This window comes from Nelumbo lutea, chromosome 3 (genome assembly GCF_056320005.1).
Source record: "Nelumbo lutea isolate HS-2025 chromosome 3, American lotus-T2T, whole genome shotgun sequence".
Lineage (NCBI taxonomy): Eukaryota > Viridiplantae > Streptophyta > Magnoliopsida > Proteales > Nelumbonaceae > Nelumbo > Nelumbo lutea.
The window spans coordinates 49,187,268-49,209,515 of record NC_142686.1 but is presented as its reverse complement, the minus strand read 5'-3'; the positions used below and the strand labels follow the sequence as shown (position 1 = coordinate 49,209,515).

The 22,248-nt window shown below is 38.2% G+C and overlaps 1 protein-coding gene across 1 annotated transcript; it reads left to right on the top strand.

Annotated features, from left to right (window-relative positions):
* The first annotated feature begins 820 nt into the window (after nucleotides 1–820).
* Nucleotides 821–20,992, top strand: LOC148864849 (vacuolar ATPase subunit F family protein). Its single transcript, XM_088977527.1, has 5 exons — nucleotides 821–1,130; nucleotides 2,728–2,810; nucleotides 4,504–4,585; nucleotides 8,687–8,769; nucleotides 20,642–20,992. Exons 2-5 carry the CDS (start codon nucleotides 2,748–2,750, stop codon nucleotides 20,804–20,806), a joined length of 393 nt encoding a protein of 130 aa, XP_088833653.1. The 5' UTR covers nucleotides 821–1,130; nucleotides 2,728–2,747; the 3' UTR covers nucleotides 20,807–20,992.
* The last annotated feature ends 1,256 nt before the right edge of the window (nucleotides 20,993–22,248 follow it).

Sequence of the window (22,248 nt, the reverse complement as noted above, 5' to 3'; positions counted from 1 at the left end):
CGCCGATTGATTAATTGGTTGACTGGTTCAATTAACCATTGGTTCGGTTTGTTATTTTTTTGGTTTTTTATATTTACAACATATATTATAAAAAATATATAAAGATATAATAAAAAATCAGAAATATATAAAAATATTATATCTTAAATAATAAATAATATTATATATATATATATGTATACCGATCGGTTTGGTTAACCACCAGCTTTCTATATTGGTTATCTGAAACCAAACTGATACCTTTGGTTTTTTAAAAATACTAAACCAGTTAACCAGATTTTTTATTTGATTTTAGTTGGTTTTCTGGTTCGGTTTGTATTTTTGATTTTCTTGCTCACTCCTATCATTTACCCTAATAGGATTTGAAACTAATCAACCATTACATACCTAATGAAACAAAACAATTGAACAAATAGAACCTTCAGCAAAAAAAAAAAAGTAAAATAAAATCCGACTAATTTGTCTATTAACTCTTTTAGACAATGTTTTAAAAAATGACTTGTAACTAGAACCTCGTTCTAGCCACCGGTTTATGGGTTGATGGTTTAACTGTCTGATTTGAATGGACGATTCCTTTTGACAAAAAAATTAAAAAATAATCAAAATAAAAAATGACCAAAAAATATTGAATGAGTCAACAATTCAACCACTCGGGTTAATGGATCATTAATCAATTTAACAGTCTTTGGCCAAGGACCGGGCTTGGGGTAAAATGGAACTGATTGCTTGGGCGGTTTCCAAGCCAAACGGTCCGACCGTCAGGGTCATTGGCGGTTAGAAAACATTGCTTTTAGATTCCCAAATTGTAATTAGAAACCCCGGCTCTCATTTTTGTACTGAAAACGGTTTGATCTAATCTGAAAATTTCTCATACACTCGTACCATAACTTTTGGGGTTGATCTGATACTTTCTCGAAACCAAACTGAACCAGACCGTGAACACCTTCCGATCCGAGTCACCCACAATAAGTCATTTCAGCCGTTATCAGACTGCCCGTTTTGCTTATTAACCGAGGGAGAGAAAGAACTAAGAAAAAGGACATCGATCTCTCTGTCCTCTCCTCTCACATACGTGATACGACGCTCGATCCAAGGGAGAAGAAACAGAAGGGAAAACAAAAGAGGCAGAGGTTCGTTGTTTCGCTTCCGCGAATTTTCTTTCATCTTGTTTTTTTTTTTTTTTTTCTTTTTCTTTTTTTTTTTCAGAAATTGTGGGATAAAGACGTAAAACTAATCTGTACAAAGAACCGATATTTGGGATTCTGCTGCAGAAATCAATCGATCGATTCGTGCACTGCTAAATTGGTGGAATTCAATTTTTATGTTTTTCAGTTTTACTTCCTAAATTGTTGATTTCAGCAGGCTTTCTTTGTTACTGTAAATCTGTAATCTGTTTCTTTTTGCGGCGTAACTGTCTGTTGTTTTGGTTTAATTGCTTTGTTTCAGCTGGTTTTCCTCACTTTCACTGCCGCAAAGGTTTAATCATATTGTAGCAATATATGTTTCTCTCTGAAACTTCTGTATAACCGTATGAACTACGTTAAATTGTTTCGGGGGTAATGGTGATCCCAGTACAACCTGTGAGAAGGATTTGGGCCAATGACTTCCAAGTCTTTTTTCAAATTTATAAGAATTCGAATTGGAATTGTTTGATTGTAGGAGAATTTTTTCCCGGTAATCGATTATAGAAGTTTGAAGTTTATGGCTAACTAGTTAAGAAAAAGAAGGGTATTGAAAAAGATTTTAGGCGTCTATCTTATGTAATGGAGCTTAATAAGTCTATCCGACTCAGGTTCCTTTTTCTATGGATTTTTTTTTTTCTAATTGCTTTGTTTCAGATTGTTTTCCTCACTTTCACTGTCACAAAGGTTTAATCATGTTGTAGCAATACGGGTTTGTCTTTGAATCTTCTGTACGATTTAGAATAACCGCATTAACTGCATTAAATTGTTTTTGAGGGGGGGGGGGGTAATGGTGATCCCAGTGTAACCTTGGGAAGAACTTGTTCTCATAACTTTGATGATTGCCAACTAGTTAAGAAAAAGAACGATACAGAAAAAAGTTTTTGGTTCCTATCTTATGCAATGGATTGTGCCGAAGTTTATCCAACTCTGGTTACTTATTTAGTGGATTTTTTTTTTTATATCATTGAAAAAGGACCACATAACTTAGCTGCCTGTCAGAGATTCGGCAAACAAGCCTCACTTTATATATGTGGGAAGAGGGGGAGAATTTAACTAGTGACTTGTTATTGGAAGGAATTTTCCTCAACCTGCAACATAATAGGTAGCGACATCTTAATAGTTTGCATGGGTTGCTAATGGGGCTTAAAGGATGGCATTAAGTGTTATGATCTTCAATTATTGATCCTTATTCCAATATACCATACGATCTGGAGTAGGGAATTTCATAAAGAAATACAACATGGCTTTCATGAAAATGTCTGGGAAAGACTGATTGGTTTTGTTCTCAGATCTATCAGATGGCATATCAATCATTGACATGGCATTTTTTTTTCAGACATTAGGATTTAACTTTCTACCTATCAGATCAAATAGATGGCATCATGAAGATACTTGAAGTATTCAGAACTGGTTCATTAGTGTTTTTCTGCAACGTTTTCATTTTAAGTTTTTCTTATTCTGAGATGCTAGTGAAGTTTTATATGGTAATAGGATCCATGGACATTTTAATTATTGATACTGTAACCACTTGCCCCTTATGCAGTTGTCTGTATTCAACTTTAGATGGCAAATAGAAGTCAGATTCCCACTTGCAACTCAGCACTAATTGCCATGATTGCTGATGAGGTATGAATGTCATAGTTACTTTATATGCTTTAATTCTCTAATTATCTGTTAGAAAGCAGTTTGTACTCACTACTCAGTATCTTTTTATTTTGAAAACTTGAAACCTTTGCTTGCTTTTCCATGTCTTCTTTTATTGGTAATTTGATCTCTAACAGCAGTGATGATACGGGATGATATGATCCTTATTCCTTACTCCATGATTATGGTAAGGAAGTTAAGTAGCACCCTGAATTCTCAATGTTTAAGAAGTTAGAATTTAGGAATTATGTGATGGTACCAGGGTATGGGCTTATTTATTTATTTATTTTTCTGGGGCTCATCAACAGTCATTTCATTAATTTATCATAGGAACCCCACACTTCAGAAAAATGAATTGAGGGAGCAAGTACAACGGAAGAGGCTGACATGTCCAGAAACTACATAAGAGCCCCTTGTCCTTGTTATCTATGCCATTGTTATTGTATCAGCAATGTTGTTGACTGATCTAGGTATCTAGCTGAACAAGCAGTTCAAATTGCAAGTCCATGTCTTTGCCTCTCTTAATAAGTATCTAATGGTTTATGGGCAGCCAGTCACCAATTCGCAATCTCCCTTTGCAATCAATCCATTCTTATCCAAGGCTGCAAGGCATATACTAACTTTAAGTATTGAACAAGAACAAGTTCTTCCCTAGCTGTTATTTTCCCCTGCTGTCCTTGAAAACTTGTGATCCCTAAAAATTCCACTTACACCTGGCTGACCTGGATTTTCAGGACAGCTGCTCTCAATGTTGAGCTTTATTTTTACCAGCCTCCACTGCAGTCCATTTTACAACTGCCTTCCACTAATGGGTATGGGATTCTATTTCCTTTTTTCACCAATTTTCTTTTTTCTGTTGGTTTAATGAGTATAGTTATTTTGTTAATTAGGAGAATAAGGAATATATACAAAGAGAAGAAAAAGAATGGTCATTGGCAAAAGAGAGTTGGTCAAAATAACCACATTGCCCAGACTATGAAGATTTAGCAAGAGAATCTTGTAAGAGAATGGAAAACACATTGTAGAGCCCTAACCTTCATATTGACAATACTAATGTTGATGGGGAAAAACTTTCGAAAATAGAAGAGCAGACATAACAAGAACCCAAATGAAACTCTGCTTGGGTAACTTTTTCGGTCTTCACCTTTATCTAAACTGTTGGCAATGTCATTGGTACCCTTCATGTCTACATGACTGGAATGTTCAATGAAGAAGCCATGGAGCAGACTTCTAATGAAGTTAGACAAATGTCATATCCCACTAGTCATTTTTTACAATCTTCTGATGACTGGGTTATGAGTCTTATGACCATCTAGTCTGATTGTTTATTTGGTTAGTAAGTCTCCTTTGTTGGGACCATTAAATGGTAAGTTATATCTCTTGCATATAATGTCATGTATGCTGAAATGTTATAGTTGACTCTTCTTGGGTTCTTAATTTGTGCTTAGATTTCCTTTTTAGCTAAGTAAACTGAATGCCTTTGCTTTGCAGGTTTTAACTCTATGGGTATTATTCCATAATGGGCTTTGGTAGACTAGTTAAGGCATTATCAGACTGTATTTTTCATATATTCATCATGTATTTCTGTCTTATCCATATATGGAAGCAGTGATGTATTTACAACTCATTGTACTAAACTCTGGATTATACCTGACAAATAATTAATCTGATATAGGACACAGTAACTGGATTCTTGCTGGCTGGTGTGGGAAATGTTGACTTGCGGAGAAAGACAAACTACCTCATTGTTGACTCAAGTATGCTATTAAACCTTTTCTATCTTTCCAATGCTATACATTGTTTAACCATCTGAGTTAAAAAGACGAACTGCCTTATTGTTGAATCAAGAATGCTCTTTGAGCCTTATATATTCTTCAAATGTTATACCCTATTTGGCCATTAGAATTCCTAAACTCATATGCTGTGTTTGGATTACAGAGGAAGTGGAAAGGTGGGATAGAAAAGGATCCCTGGATGTACTAGAAGAACACAAGAACTTGTGGATTTTATGCAGCCTTTTCTGTTGGAAAAGAATGACTGCGAGGCCTAGTTCTTCCATTATCTACCAAATCATGGAATTCTTGCTGCTTTTCCACTTCCATTTAAATTGAAACACAGCCTAATTAGTAATTAGTAACTGTTATCTATCAATGTAACTCTAGATAAACTTTCTGTCCATTTCACAAACTTTACTTTTTTAAATACTTCAATCATCTTTGTGAACCATTTATGCGGTTGAATTTATTGATGAACAGCTTAGAAACCCTGAAGACATATCTTAATAGGTTAGATGAAGCAAAATATTTTAAAAAGATTCAAAAAAGAGCCATCAAACTTCCAAGCAAGTTTATAGAAAAGAAAGGAGAAAAGTGGGGTAACATAAGAAAGAGATGAAAAAAGAAGCTTTTTTGGAGCATGTTTGATCTCCATCTCAAATTTGTTTAGGGAGAAGCTAAAAGTAAAAGAAAGAAATTTCTTGAATTTTGTTTTACGTAGGTTTTCTATCTTATTCTTATTCTTTTCTTTTGTTTCCTTAAATATTTTTACTTAGCATTTCTAACTTGGCTTCGAAATGAATGGCACATTGTGTGCAAACCATTGACTGGACCGGACCAAGTGTCATGCCAGGGGGTAAGGTTGGTTGAGTCTTTTGATCATGTAATCAGATGGGCCCTGATAGTGGGTTGACATTAAATAATACAGTTAACAAAATCAAGTAAGAAACACGTTTGGATTTATTTATTTCTGGATCTATGAAAAATAGCTTAGGAATTTTCATGAAGGGAGAATTAAATAGCTAACCTTATTTTCATGAAAAGAGAATTAAATAGGTAACTTATTGGAAAAAAAAGGTAGCCTTATTATTCTAGCAAAGAACTATGTCTGATGGCTGTTGCCAATAAATGATAATTCATATGTCTTCAAGCCCAACTATTTTGCACCAGCTAATTGATGTAAAGTTAGGATGATTTCTTCATTTACCTATTTATTCTCACCCATTAGATTCTTTACACAGAAGTTAGGTCTGCTAAATTCATCCCGATACTTCCTACCATTGGTATTTCCGTATTGCTTTTAGAATTTTAATTATTTCATGGCTACTTTTCACTCATCTAAATTGTTGATTTAACACTTAATAACAGGAACTCAACTGCTTTGGTGAAAACGTTCTCCTTCCTTTTGTCCCTGCTTTCCAGTGTGTACATTTCAACTAAGAAGAAAAAAATTATAAAACATCCACCTCTACTTGGCGTGTTTCAATTTAATGTTTCTTCTTTTTATTGTCTTGATAAAGATAGTTCTGTTTTTCTATAAAAACTATTAACCTTAGAATTAGTGGGCAGGCACTTATCATCAGGATTCAAATTTGTTTTCTGCATTAGCTTGAATGTCCTTTACTGCAGAACATTATGTTTCAAGCACTAAAGCCACTATTTCCTTTAGGTGTTAAAAAATATTATTAGGGGCAGTTAAAAAAATATGTCAAGTCTGTTCCCAACTCCTCATGCACATCAGGGGAAAAAGATCAACATAATACCTGCAAGGGTCACCCTGCAGAAATCAGAAGCCCAGGCTGCTTAGACCTAAGGCACATTATGATGTAACTTAATGGTTCCATGCATTTATATCTGTTTTATGTCTCTATTTTGATTGGATTTAGCTACTTTTATAAAGAATGAAAAGAACCATCTTTATATGCCTCAGAGATGGTGTTAATGATATAAAACTAAAAGAAAGTATGAAGGCTGCAAATTTGCAGCACAGTATATGATTTGATACAAGTACGCAACTCAATGAACTTGCTTGGATGAGCAGTTCATGTAAGTATTCCCTGGTATGGAGGCTTGTCGCATCCAAGCATCATTGCTGAAATTTGAAACCTTGTACTTTCTTTTGATAGGTAACCATAAAAATTTATTATAACCGGTAATTATATACAAGATTTACAAACAACCCTTGAGGAATGAGGCATTTCTCCTCCTCTTTAGTTTAATTTCTTTTTACAACTGAGCCCAAAATGATTGATCCTTTACTTTCCCATGCTTGACTTATGCATCAGGGATAACATTAGCCGACCTTTGGACCCATTTGATTTTCACTTAACAGTTCCTAGTCAGCCACTTAGTCTTCTTGAGTACATGCCTATTGGACCACAAGGCTTTCTCACTATTCCGCAGCCAGCCAATTACAACCTGTGAATCCCTTTCAATAACTAGCTCTCTTAACTTCATCTCACTCACACCATACTCCTTGTAATACAGCAGCCATTCTGTGTTTGGATTTGCAAAAGCTTGAGTTGCGTATCTCATCGGAAATGGCTGGTGGGGATTGAGGTGTTTTCTTCTGTGTTTTTTGGCAGGGGTTGGAAGGGTGGTGGATCTGCAGTTTCCTGTTTTTCTTTTCTCATGTTTGGTAGGAGGGGTATTCGTGATATTTGTTGGGGCTTTTGCAGATGTGGATTTGGATTTCTTAGGGTCTATTGGTTTGTTTGTTGGGCTGATTTTCTGTTTAAAGGGGTTAATTTTGTTTTAGGTGGGTTTGTTCTTGCTGGGTGATTTCTTATCACCCTGTTGTATCCTCTCTTTCTGCTCTTAGGGAGTAATACAGCAGCCATTCTTTCTGCTCTTAGGGAGTCGTCAATTCCAATGGGGCCTGAGAATATAGCCATTACGTGTTCCTTCTAATCTCTAAATACTCCTTCCACTCTTGAATCTTGATGGCACCGGGCTTCCTAGTCTGCATTTGTCAAAATTAATTTTTATGAATCCCTCCTCTGGTGGTGTCAATTCCTTTTGAACTATGGGCTTATTAAAGGAATATCCAACCACTATTCTCCAATTACTTATTATGTCTTTTGTTAAAAAGAGTGAGAAAACCTACAAAGATTCGACCCAATGAACCACCCTAACTGTTATACTAGTATGCATCAACATAATTCTTCTGATGCAGAACCACCACCTGTTACAAGAAAGTAGAAGAAAGAAGACAAGAAGAGAAGGAAGAGAGGAAGTTCGAAAGATGAAAGTTTTCTATTTCTCAAAAACATAATGTCATACAGCCCTAACATAATGTGTATTTATGAGAAACCTAGAACTGAAAATTACAATTAAGTCCCTACCAAATATGAAAGTTTCACTTAAAACCCCACCAAAATAAGTACGAACTACAATTAATCAAAGTAACTCTAAGCTAATGCCGTCTATGCCTAAAATAAGTACGAATTCTATGTGGTGCTTCTGTCTCAAAATGATCTCCATCACCTTCTCTTCTTTGGCCAAGAGAAACTTGTTGGAGCAAATAAACTATCCATATTAGAAGAAAGTGTCCACCTGCACCCAAACAAAGAAAAGAACCATTTCCAAATAAAAGTAGCAAATGGAAGGAGATTAGTAAATGACAGAAAATTTTACATCCAGCTTTGTAGAGAATACACAAATTTGGGGAAACACCAGTGACCTTTTTTGAAGGGTACCCAAAGTACTAATCCTCTCATGATTAACCGAACAGAAAACTGTTAATTTAGGTGGGATAGGCTTACACCAAATCTCTTTGGAACCTTGTATTGTTTTTAATATCTTAGACTTTTGTAGAGTTGAACCCCTTCTATATTCAGGGGGTGCTCTGGTTTGCACTTGATTTGTGGTTTTTAGCTTGCACATACATCTTCCTCTTTTTTCATGGTAACTTCATGGTTTTCAATGAAAAAGTTTTCATAAATAAGATTTGTTATGTTTGGATCCGAAATCAAGTTACACTATTTCTTATTATTGGGCATAACCCCTTTTTGTGTATTTTGAGAGTTAAATCTGTCAATTTCTTATTCTATAACTGATCATGTAGCTTCATTCATGCTTTAGAAACAACTGTAAAAGCGATTGAAGATGCATTCAAAGAGTTCACTACAAAGGAGGATATAGCTATTGTGTTGATTAGCCAATATGTAAGTTGTTTCTGATGTCTTGATATCCTATATCATTAACTGTGCTTTTTAATGTTGACTTTTGCTTTCTGGAAATGTCTTATAACTATTCTGTTTTAATTATTTGGATCTTAAGGCCAAAATTATTATTCTTTTAAGTTATTTTTGTAGACTTCCATTTCTTTGTGTGATTGGTTATAAAAACTTAAAATGAGGGAGTTAAATCATTCCACATTGAGATAACATGGATTCGATGTCTTTGCAATGTGAAATCCATTAACAACTTTCCCTCCTATTAGTTTATTGTTCTTACTTCATCTGTGTGGGTAAGTAGAAGGGGTTCTGCATCGTTTGGTTAGCTAAAAAGTATCATTTTACTAGTGATGCTTGGCAATGAACAACACAACCATTGAAGTTATGTAACCAAGATGATGGTGCATGCATGGGTGAGTAGGATGTCTAGGAAGGATAATATCAAATGGTGGTGATTCCAGTTGGTGTAACCTATGTAAGATACAGCAGTCATCACTGAGGCTACTAATAATTAATCTTTTCTGACTGTAGTGATGACCTGGTGGCAACAGGCAATTTTATCAACTAAGAAACAAAAATTGAACCACATGACATTTTTTTCTTGTCTTCATGTTATTGACTGTTCTTAGGTGTTGTTACTTCCAATGATCTTTTTGAGAAAATGGTAACTCTATGTGTATTATGCCAGCTAATGATCCTGTGCTTAGCATGGGGAAGTATTCCACTTTGCTATGAAGAAAGTCTAATAAAAATAGATTTTAAAAATAGTACTGTTTTATGTGGCAAAGCAAAATTAGCTTGATATGAATTGCAAAAGTGGTCATTCTGGATATTCCTAGTATTACTAATGTTATGAAGCCTCCTTTCCATGTGACTTTCCAATTCCTTCTTGTGACTGATGATGCTTTTAATCTTAAAGGACCTGTTCTAGATATCTTTCAATTTAGGGGCCTCGAGGGTAGGATATATCTCTTCAGACCAACAGTTCTGCTATATCTATTGAACAACAATTGTTCTAGCTTTCTTTCATTTTTGGGGCCTCAAGGGTGGGATATATCACTTTGGACCAACAGTTCTTCTATCTCTATTGAACAACAATTGAGAAGATTTAAAAGTACAATACTATGGTTCTGCTATATGTTCCTGCTGCATTTTTTCTTGCACATTTTTTGATCTGTCAGCAGAAAACATTTTATTGATCATGAATTAAAGAATGGTGAATAACGTACAGTAATGTATGCAGCCCCCCTCATATCGCTTAACATCTGTTACCAACTGTACATGCTGTTTTGACTTCCTAATAACAAGTTCCCTCCTTGGGAAGCCACCTTCCCGATAAAAGTTACTTCTGTTTACTCCTTGTCTTTCCAATCAGTCATACTGTTGTCTGATATCTGTCTCCGTACAAAAGTCACTTTTAGTTCTTTGATCATTCTTTTCACTTTCCTTATTGCATGCCTATGAATCCAAGGACCTCCACCATTGTTTTTGACCATTCCATTGCAACCCTGTAGTTTCCTTGAGATTTTCCAAATCTCAGACCATGCGCACAGCCATTGTTCTGCACCAATAGGATCTCCATATCCAATGGAGACGGAGAACAAGGTGGAAAAATGACCATTGTGATCTATATAAATGTTGCCAACTATGGAATTTCTTGGATCACCTAAGCTGCAGGGCTCTGCTAGGGAAGTGGATTTAAAAGTATAAGACTGATCAGGGTTCTCTTTGGACTTCAGTGGTTCATAGAATATATGGAAGAAACTGTCTTGAAAGGGGCAGCCCTCAATCTCTACCGAGCTACTCTCTTGCAAACCTTGGGTTTGGAAAGGTATTCTTCTTACCCAAAGTGCCTTCAAGGCCCTTCATTAGAGTTAGACTGGGTAATGACAATCAAATCAGATTTTGGACTGATCTATGGTGGGGTAATAAACCCCTATCAGAATCCTTCCCTTCTTAATTCTTACTTGTCAGAGATAAACAAGCCCTTGTCTCTCAACCATACTTAGGGCTAACCATAACCTCTCTTACAACTTCAATTTCTGTAGATCCTTAAGAGATACTGAAATCTTGGACATCTCTTGCCTTCTCTCCTCAATTTCCAAAGCCTTTTTTTGTCTCCTTCCTCAAGACAAGATAATTTGGTCCCTCACCCGAACATGCCAGTTCTCCTCCCTCTCTTATTTCCATAATCTTATAGCTGACCCCTCTCCCCCTGCTTTCCCGGACATAAGGATTTGGCTGTCTTTTTTTGGAAGGTAAATAAAAGTTTTATTAAAACAAAAAGAGGATACAAGGAAAGGTGATAAGCAATCACCTGAGGAGAAAGAAACAAAACAAGAAAATACCAAACAAAATGAAACAAACACCCATCCAGCCCAACCTACCCACACATGGCCAACCCCTTAAAACTAAAACCCTTACAACCTACACTACACATAGAAGATACAAAAAAGATCGAAGAAACCCCCATCTTCATATCACAAAAAATCAACGCCCTTACAAGCCCCAATCACCCACACCCAACACCCGGCTTAAGACCAATACAAAAACCCCACCCCTAATTGACTCTGACTCAATCAGTTTTCTCATTTGAACTTTGGATGCAAACTTCATGTTGTCTTCTGATTACATTTTTATGTTTTCTTACTACCTTGTTAGGCCCAATGCCAAATGGAGCACCTTTTAGCCTTGCAAATACATGACTTCGAAAGTGTTCCTATCTACTGTCAACTGGCTCTTCCATCCAATCTGTATGACAGAAAACATTGAACACTGCATCTTCTTCTAGGAGCACCATCGCTCTCTTCCCCTCCCTCCTTCAACGTCCAGTGGCCAGCATTCCTCCATGGCTCCATTCTTCAAAAAAGAATTTTTTTGCTTCCACTTCTACTGGTCGTCTCCAGGCCCCAACCACCCTGAGTCCTTTTTCGCCCGTAATCTTGTGCATCTTCATCCTTCGTTGTCCGTCCCTTTCTGGCTTTCATCCTGTAACCTCTTTCAAGAACTTTTCTGCAATCTCCATAACAACCTTGCAAGTATCCTCAGCCTTTGGCTGTCTTCTGTTCCCCCTAGAATTGTCTTCTTTATTTGGGAGGCAGCTTGTTGCAAATTGAACACTTGTGATGTCTTGCAAAAGAAGTTTTAGGGAAAGCGGTGCATCTCTCCCCATGTTTATGTCTTATGCTTTGTGGATAGGGAATTGATAGGATACCTCTTAATCAACTGCTGCTTTGCAAGAAACCTGTGGCAATTTTTTCTGGATTCAACTTATGAGGGCAGCTATAGTTGGACTCCCCCAAATATAATTTGTGACTTCATTGCTCAATGGCACAACTCTAGACTGGGAAAAAGAGGAAAATATTTTGGAAAGCTGTCATTCACACTGTGATGTGTAGAATTTGGGAAGAAAGAAAGAAGATTATTTGAAGACAGATGTTCCCCTTTGGAAAGTGTAAGAGAGAAGATCTTGACTTTAATTTTCTCCTGAATGCTGTCCAATAAGCTGTTCTCAGTCTTTAACAGAGGTGACTTACAAAGGAATTGGCAGGAGGTTCTCTTCAAATCCCTGGTTCCTTCCCCTGCAGTAGCTACCCTCCCTCCTAGGAGGGAGTATGACTTCTTGCAGTTTGATGGTAGCTTTAGAAGATCTCTTGTCCCCCTCCCTCCCCAGCAGCAGGAATTGGTGTCATCATCTGGAACTTAAATGGAAATTTGTGGGTTTGTAGTGGCCCAGTAACAGCTGCAGATGCTTCTGAAGCAGAGACCCACTCCCTTCTGGAGGGCTTAAGGACTGTTAATAGATTACACTTTAGCTTCTTAGCTGTTGACAGTGATTCTGGAAACACCATCAAGTGGGCTAAAGGCACGAAAGAAGGATCGTGGAGGATTGCTCACCTTTTGTCAGAGGTTCATGAACCATCATCCTCTCTGAATTGTTATTTCAGATGGATCCCCCATGAGCTTAATCATGCAGCAAATGGTTTAGCAAAGTTAGGTTTGGAAAGAAATATTTTGTGTACTTCTGATTCAATGCTTAATTTATTGTTTCAGGCCTTCTTTTTGTCTTTGAGGCCTTTCATACATCTCTTATTTACATCCTTCCCTTTTTTGAATACAATTACCTTTCTCAAAAAAGAACTTGATATAATTAGTAGCTAGGGGAAGCCAAGGACCATAACTATTTAACATTAGGGATGAGGAATCTACATTCTGCCAATTTCAAATAATGTCATTAATAGAGAAATGATGACATACGTTTAGTTGGGATAACTGGATAAGGCTTAGACGACGACGATGATAAATAGAGAAATGCTGAAACACATTAGAGTTATCACCAATAAGGCTTCTGTTGTCTAGTGTTTACCTTTAAAAGTTCTAGCATTCCTTTCTTCCTATACTTCCGATTATTATGCCTCCATGGTGTCATTCCCTTGTTATGCGGGAAGAAGAAAACTTTGTTAAACAAACTTTTCACGTCCATTGGAGGATTCCACTTGTAACCAGATAGGGAAAAGAATAAAATGCAAATTTTTGCCACAAAAGACAGGAGATTAGTAATTTTAAGTGGATTTGTAGCTTGCGTTACAAACTACAAAGAAAACATATGTACGGTATATGCACAGAAAAGTTTTTCTTTCCTATTCTCGTAAGTATTTATTTTCTTGTGAATTATCTCCCAACAGAAAGCCCTCAACTTTGGCAGAACTGGTCCACCCTATATTGCTTTCATAGGAAAAGGTGACAAATTAGGAATGAAGGATAATGTTTTAAAGAATGAGGAAAAAGTGAATAAGCCCAGGGAAGAAGAAACCCAAATCCTACAGTCCTAACACGGATTTAAACAGACAGCCTTCAAAGATTTCACAAATGAAAGAGCCTCAGGAAATTTATTTCCCTTCAATCCTCTCTTAATACCCAACTCCCAATCTAGCCTGTTTTCAATATGTTTCTGTATAATAATATGTCATATAAAGTATGAACCTGGTCCTTTATAGGTTCATCCTCCACCAAAGGTCTCCCAAAATATTATTTTGGTGCCAGAAGTTGCATCATATCTTATGTTCTGAATGAATTGAGGAAGCAATTTTGTGATAGCATTACAAGAAGTTAAAGAAGCTCTAACATTCAAACTGGCATCTCACCCATTTGGCGATAATTCATAGATGCTTTTGATAACAAAATACCATAGTTTGTCAGAATCCAGGGGTAATTTCCACAACCATTTACCCAACATTGAGGAATTTTTAAGTGGTGATCTTCGTAGAATTAGCCTTCCTTGTTACTTTTCCATGCAGTTAATTAATTAAATGGTCTTTCCGAGTTTCACCTGGTTCCCACACAAAAATCCCCTGTGAACCTTGCGAGTCTTCTAGCAAAGAGGGTATGGATTTTGAAAAAGAGAAAGGTAATAGATAGGTAATTTTGCAACTGTTGGTCTTATCAATGTGACTCTTCCCTCCAAGGGAACACAAATTTTCTTCAGGTTGCAAGTCTTTTGGAATCCAAGTACCAAATTTTTGTCTTCCCTGCCTTTTTTTTGGCCTAGATATTTCTTACCACTTTATAAGGGTGGGCTGGGAATTAGAAGGGTGATGAACTTCAATTGAGTGATGCTGTTCTCCTCTAGTACAACTGGAGTGATGCTGTTCTGATCATGAACTAGCTTCTACGGAAGCTTGGCTCCTGAAATATGATGTTCAGAGGTGGTTCGGGATTTCTAGGTAAAAAGGGAGATAGATGGGGGGTGGAGAATTCACATAGGCTGAACAAAAGAGGGTTAGGTTTGAGAAGAAACTTTTTAAAAAGGTAGTAGGTGAGGGGTTTGGCCTAGATTTGGAGAGACGATCTTACGTAGGGAGGGAGATTGGAAATTTCCGGAAATTGAAGAAAGGGGAGTGGAAGCCAAAAGAAAATTCCCTAAAGGGTTGTTTAGTGGGTTGCTTCGAGAGGAAGGTGGTGGTGGGAGAAATCGAAACCTGGGCGACAAGAAGTTGGGGGGAGGTAGTAGGGGTGAGGATCAAAAAATTAATAGATGACTGCTACTTTTTTATCTTCTCGTCAAGGGAGGAGGCGAAATGGGTGTTGTATAATGGACCTTGAAGGCTAGGACAAAATTGGTTGGCAATTGATTGGTGGATAGATTCAATAGGTTGTGTGCTCATGGAGAAGAACGAAGAGATACTCCAACCAAAGGAGACGGATTAATTTGTTTGGATTGCCGTTGCTGCTCTGGTGTCCAAACATAATAGAGGGGATAGGGAATATCTATGGGGTCTTCCTAGGGATAGACGACTCGGCGGAAGAGTTGAAAACCTATGAATGGGTACGCATCTAGGTTAGAACGGGGGAAGAGGTGCCAGAAAAGATAAAAATTGCTATAGGTGAATCCACTTTTTGGATTTGGATTTGGCAAGAGAGAAGACTTGTGGTGGATAAAAAGGAGTGGACAGAGAGGGAAGTATTTCCGCGGGGGGGGGGGGGTGAAAGCTTTCGGAGAAGCCAGAGAAGATCTAGAGCTGGAGGTGAGCAGAACAATAGCTCTAGAAGAGGAGGTGAAGGAAAGTGGAGGTCTAGGGTGATTATCAGAGGAGAGGAAGACTGAGGGAAGGGAGAGAGGCATTTTGAGATCCGTATCTGATACGGGGTCGGAGGCTACGAGGTCAACCAAGGGGGGTGGCTTGAGAAGTCAGCAACCCTTTCCCCATCGTGCAACAGAGCCGATCATCAACGGTCAGTTGGGAAAGGACGTTCAAATTTTAAACAAAAACCCAAGAGGAGTGGGCTTTTCTAAAGAGGTCGTAAAAGAAACCATTTTCGAATGCTTAAGGGAAGTGGATTGGATGCCAACTAGGTAAGAGTGACTGAGGGGGGAACCATTGAAATTAGTGGTTCCAGAAAGTAGGGTGATCATTGGTGGTGGATTAAGTGAAAGAGAACCGAGGGTGGATAGCAGGGAGGAGTACTCTACCCCAAGTGGTTCAAGCAACCCGAAAAAAACCTGGACCCAACCAACCTCGTCTCAAACCCAAAGTGGTATTCGGGAGAGGGAGCGTATTTGGCTACCGAGACCGAATTGGTTACCCTTGACAGGCCAGATCTTCTCTGTAGAAAGGGATGAATTTGCTCAGTTGCAGCAATGTGCAGAGCCAAGCTTCTCAAGAAACCCGCAAAGGCCTCCCTTCCGGTAAATGACGCCTCCAAGGGTCTCTCCTACCTCAATCTTAATGGGTGAGACTGTTCAGTCGGTTGTTGCGACGATGGAGATGATACTAGAAGAGTCAACACCAATAGAGAGGGTGGATTTCTTTTCAGTTCGAGAGGGTGGACAAAAAAGGGGAAAGGAGGTGTTTTTGGAGGGGGAGAGGGGTGAGAAAAATGGGGGAAGGAAGAAGGTTGACTCTACTTTGGCTTGGGTGACATCAAATTTATTGGGGTTGGGGAAGTTTCTAGGGGTATTGATAGAGGGCCTAGAGGAGGAGATAGTTAGCTACTTAGAGCGGATAGAGAAGAGGTTGTCGGCAGAAAAAGAAAAGCTGAACGTTAAAAAAGGGGGAAGTTCTATCAATAAAAACAAGGAAATGCTGAGACTTTCTTGGGGTTTGAATGAAGGTGGGGAAAGGGGAGGGTCAGGCAAGGGGAGGGGGGGAAAAAGAGTAGAGAAAAGTGGAAGGTCAAGGCAAGGAAGGGGGGGTTCTTATCTTTTTTTATGAAATTAAAAATTTTGTCTTGGAATGTGAGGAGTTTAGGGTCGGGGAGAAGAAGGATGGTGGTGTGTGACTTGTTGAAGAGATGGAGGTCAGAGGTGGTTTTCTTTCAAGAATCCAAATTGGAAGTTGTGCAAGCTGAAACAATCAGGAGTATCTGGGGGCAAGGAGAAGTTATATGGATCAACATGCCGTCTAGAGGAAGTGTAGGTGGCCTAATTACCATGTGGGATATAGATCGAAATGCAAGTTGATTGACTCCCATGTTGGTGATTTCTCTATCTCAGTCGAGTTAGAGTGGGAGCAAGGAGTGAGGGGTTTATTTACTAATGTTTAGGGTCCAGCTTTAAATAAAGAAAGGGAAAGGCTTTGGGAGGACTTATCAGAAGCAAGAGGGTCTTCCACAATTCCTTGGGTCGTAGGGGGAGACTTCAATGTTACTAGATTTTTGGAAGACAGAAATGGAGCTAGAGACACGAGGTGATTTGCAAACTTTGTGAATCAATTTGAACCGATAGAACTTCCTCTATCAGGGGCTCAATTTATGTGGACAAACAACCAAGATAATCCTGTCCTAGTAAAGCTTGATAGATTTTTGGTTTCATTGGGGTGGGAAGACCTATTTCAAAACCTGAAACAGTTGGCTTTTGCCAAGGCCAATTTTAGACCACTCCCCTCTTCAACTAGTTTGTGGTGGGCAAGCCTGAAGGAAGTCCATCTTTAAATCGGAGCATGACTGGTTTGAAGAAGAAGACTTTGTACCTTTTCTTAAAGAATATTTGGACTGAAACTCTGGTGGTTGGAACAATCTCTTATATCTTAGCAAAGAAATTGGGTGCAATCAAGGAGTCTTTGAAATCTTGGAAGGCAGAAAATTGGAATTAGTCAGAAAAGGAAAAGAGGAAGTGTCTTGAGGAAATCAAAGAGACAGATACAGCAGAGGAAAGAGGTCCCATTTCAGAGGAAGAAAAGAAATGAAGGATGTCAGCGAAAGTGCAAAACTGCTCCTAGATAGCCAGTAAGGATGACCTGAAATGGAGGCAAAGGGCAAAGGTGAAATGGCTCAAGGCTGGGGACAGAAATTCTAGATTTTTTCATAAAATGGTAAAGGCTAGAAATAGAGTAAATAGTATAGAAAAGTTGGAGCTTGAGGGGAAGGCTGGGGAATCTTGGCAAGACAAGAAAAGAATGGTTTCAAATTTCTTCTCGAATCTCTTTAAGGAAGATTGGAAAAAAAGACCTCTGCCAGTGGGAGTTAATTTCAAAAGAATTTCTGGGGAGCAACAAAGATGCTTGGAAGCCCCTTTTTCTGAACAGGAAGTTTGGCAGGATAAAGAATCTTGATTCAAAAAAATCCACGGGTCCGGATGGGCTTACCAATTTATTTTACAAAAGCTGTTGGGAAGTGGTTAAGTCAGATGTGATGCAGGTTTTCCAGGAGTTCCATAGGAACGCCTCATTCGAAAGGAGCTTAAATGCCACATTCATCTCTTTGATCCTGAAAGTTGAAGGTGCTACGAACTTGAAGGATTTCAGACCTATTAGCCTCCTGAAAAGCTTCTATAAAATTCTGGCTAAGGTTTTAGCAGAGAGGTTGAAAAAGGTACTGCCTAATGTGATCTCTCAAAATCAGTTTGCATTTGTCCCCGGTTGCCAAATGTTGGTCAATGTCTTGGTAGCAAATGAATTAATTGATTCAAGATTAAGGGAGGGCAATCTGGGCCTGATCTGTAAACTTGATCTTGAGAAGGCTTATGACAATGCCAATTGGAGATGTTTGGACTTCGTATTGGATAAAATGAATTTTGGGCAGAAATGGAGGAATTGGATAAAAGTCTGCATCACCTCTCCCAAATTTTCAGTCATCCTAAATGGCCAATCGGTGTGCTTTTTCAAAAACTCTAAGGGGCTTAGACAGGGAGACCCTCTCCCCTCTATTGTTCATTTGTGTGATGGAAGGGTTTTGAGGTGGTTCCAGGAGGGGAGAATGTTCAAGTGCCGCAATTTGCAGACAACACTTTATGCTTTATGGAAGATAAGGAAGACCATCTAGATTTAATTAGTGGGAGTTCTCTGTTGGTTTGAATTAGTGACAGAGCTGAAAGTTAATTGGAGCAAGAGCTGTTTGGTCCCAGTGGGAAAAGTGGAAAATGCAGAGGATTTGGCAGAGAGATTAGCTTGTCAGGTGGGGTTCCTTCCAACAAAGTATTTGGGACTCCCTCTAGGAGCAAAATGCACTTCAGTAATGATCTGGGAATCAGTCTTATAGTGGTTGGAAAAGAAATTGGCAGCTTGGAAGGCTAAATGCTTGTCCTTGGGAGCAGAATTACCCTTTTAAAAAGCTCCCTATCCAATCTGCCTGCATTCTATCTCTCCTTATTTCCAATTCCAAGTGGCCCAAAGAATTGAGAGGCTGCAAAGGGACCTTCTATGGAAAGGTTGGGAGGACAGGAAGAAAATCTACTTGGTGAAAGGAGGATTGGGCATTAGGCGAATGAGGATCTTCAATAAGGCTCTTCTTGGGAAGTGGATCTGGAGGTTCGGGTTGGAAAGAAACAACTGGTGGAGGAAGTTAATGGTAACTAAATACAACACAGATAGAGGAGACTGGATTAGCACTTCTCTCCCCTCCTTAGGCTGCGCTGTATGCAGGAAAATAATGGATATTCTCCCCATTTCCAGCAGAGGTTTAAGCCCCATTCTTGGGAAGGGTGACAGGCTGTCCTTTTGGAAAGATCCTTGGTGTGGAAACACTCCTTTATTGGAGTTATTCCCACAATTATTTCAGTTATCTGATCACCAAGATGCAGTGATTGCTGAATGTTTTGAGGTGATTGGGAATTCAGTAGCTTGGTGTCCTTTCAGAAGAAATTTTCAGGATTGAGAAATCGCAGACCTGGCTGATCTACTTGAACTACTCTCCCTTCAACCCCTGAATCTGCTCAAAGAAGACGGTCCTGGACTTGGAGCACAGATGGTCTCTTCTCAGTCAAGTCATTTGCCACTCACCTGATGGCAAGTTTTTCAGAAGATGTCGCCCTCAAAAATCAATGCTCTAGTGTGGGCCGCAGCTCTAGACAGGTGTTTAACTAAAACCCACCTATTTAAGAGAGGGGTCCAGCTTCAGGATCAGAGCTGCGTGCTGTGTGGTCAAGAAATGGAAGATAACAGTCATCTGTTTCTGCACTGCTCTATCTCTGCTAGAATTTGGAATCATTTTCTCTCTTCAGTGGATCTTGCTTGGACTATGCCAGCTTCAGTGAAGGAGAAGCTGTGGAGCTGGGGGTTACAAGTACTGTCAAAACTTGCTTCAGCTGTGTGGATGTCCATTCCGGCTGCAGTCATCAGCACCATTTGGGCATATTTTGTATCAATAAAACTTACCTTTTCTCAAAAAAAAAAAGACTGGACTCCAAAAGGATTTGGGATTTGCCCTTAATAGTAGATAGGACCTCAGTAAAATGCACAATCTTTTCTTAATAATTTAAAGCAACCCAAAATCTCAACATATCTCCTTGCAATGTAGCCATCAAAATTAATGCCCACAATACTATTCCCAGGATTAGTTTTTAAATTTGAATATTTGATATACATTCATTCTTCTCTGGGAAAAGAAGTTGACAACTGTGCACCTTCTACCTCCACATGGAACTGCTCTTCATGTTTTTGCCCATTGCAGAAAATTCCCCTCTTTGTCTCCTGTAGGAGACTGGGTCTTGTCTCAGTTCCAGTGTGACAGAGCATATTCGTGGACCAGCTACTGATCATCCCCTTCCATAGAGATTGAGGGTGTTATAAACATAGCAGTATTCTCAAAGACAATAAGCAACTTTTATGCTTATTTTTGCATTTAATGTTGGTTACTTAAGCACAATTGTCATACCCCACAAAATGCTTTCTGAATCAACTATAGTGCGCTATTAAGGTGAATAAGGCTAGATTATTAGATGTTGTTTTCTGAATTAGAAAATGTCTATTAATTTTTTCTTTCGGTCTTCAGATGTGAATTTATTTAGCTTTGTCCCTCTTATCTCCATAAGGGAGGCTCTTGATATTTGATGATTTCTGAGGCCTGGTTGTTCTCTTTTCCATGATTTTGTTAAAATTGAGAAAGCTACTTATATAAAAAATGGTTTTTTTTTTCTCTTTTTCAGGTTGCAAACATGATAAGGTTCGTAGTGGATAACTACAACAAACCAGTTCCAGCAATTCTAGAAATTCCTTCCAAGGACCATCCATATGATCCGGCACAGGATTCAGTTCTTTCGCGAGTGAAGCATCTCTTCTCTACTGAATCAGTAGCATCAGGAAGGCGTTAAATACATATATATGCTTCATACGTACAGACCATTATATTGTTCTCCAACTTTTATGCCCATTACTTGCTTGGACTATGTAGTATTTAATCTCTTTTTATTTTCTTTTGCCAATTATAAATGCAAGTTGGATGCCAGTTTTTTTATGATAAATTGAATAAATTATGTTAAAAATACTGTTTAAGTTTAGCCTTGGTTTGGAATCAATGATTTTTCCTTGTTTACTTTGCAAGCATTTAATAGTTATCACTCATCAATTTGTGATGGGTATCACCTAATAGGTCTCTAACCAGAAGCTAAAAACAGAATGAATACAACAATGAGTCAAGGATCAAAATATCGAATGAACAACTTTTTTCTAAGTAGTTCATAGGCAAACTTACCAATGAATTAATTTTACCTTGAAATTTTGTTTCTACTATCTGAGAAAGCTCTTTCAACTTTCAAGGAAATCCTTTTAATCTCTTACAATGTCACCATTTTAGAAGCTCTTTTGCAACTCTCTACCTACTCCATGTCAGCCTTATTTGTCTGGATCTTTCAGTCTGTGTTCTGTCACCAACCCTACTTTCTTCAAAACCCAAGCAAGTATTCTCACCTATCTAGATCTGATTACCGTTTTTTATCTGAGTATTGTTTATTATTTCAATCTGCAATTTTCTTTTATTGTTCTTTCGCTCCGTTTCGATACCTGTTTTTTGGCTTCTATCTATTTCGATATCTATTTTATTGTTCTTTCTCTATCTTTTTAGTGCAGGGTATGTTTTAAAAATTCAAGGCCCCATCTGGTTCGCTGGAATAGGGATCTGGAATCGGATCGGAATGACTATTACGATTCCAACTGTTTTGGTTGGGTGGAATTGGAATCCCATTCTGATTTCTGCTGGAATGTTATTCTCCCATTTGAGGGAATGGCCATTTCTTGCCCTTCCCTCCCTTGGGAATGAAATCTTATGCCTGCTGATTTCAAATCTCATTCCCATTTCTTTTGAACCAAACTGACTATGGGAATAGACCATTCCCATTCTGATTTTGAAGGATTTTGATTCCGGTTCTGATTTTAATTCCGACTGTGGACCAAGTAGACCCTAAAAGAAGATGAAAGATAAAATAATCACAAGGTACCTTTTAAGTCTTAAAAACTCAATGTACATTTAAGTCAATTTAATAAAATACCTAAAACCAGTTGTATCTCAGACCGAATGATATGAAGATTCTTTAAACCTTGGATAGAGATCTCTTATCATTAGATAATCAATGATTCACCAAAAAAAAAAAGTTCATTCATGAGATGGTTGGGAATTTGGAATAAATTTAGCAAAAGCTTCATTCTTTAGATGATCGGAATCAATTGAGCTGGTAGACTTTCGATATAGAGATATCCAAGATGTTGAACTAGGGTTGGATGATTCGTTCGTATCTTTTTGTGCACGCGCCACTTTTAT

Coding starts and splice junctions, on each gene's coding strand:
- LOC148864849 (XM_088977527.1), top strand. CDS start 2,748: ATGGCAAATAGAAGTCAGATTCCCACTTGCAACTCAGCACTAATTGCC. Junction 2,811..4,503: donor TTGCCATGATTGCTGATGAG/GTATGAATGTCA, acceptor AATCTGATATAG/GACACAGTAACTGGATTCTT. Junction 4,586..8,686: donor CTACCTCATTGTTGACTCAA/GTATGCTATTAA, acceptor TTCATGCTTTAG/AAACAACTGTAAAAGCGATT.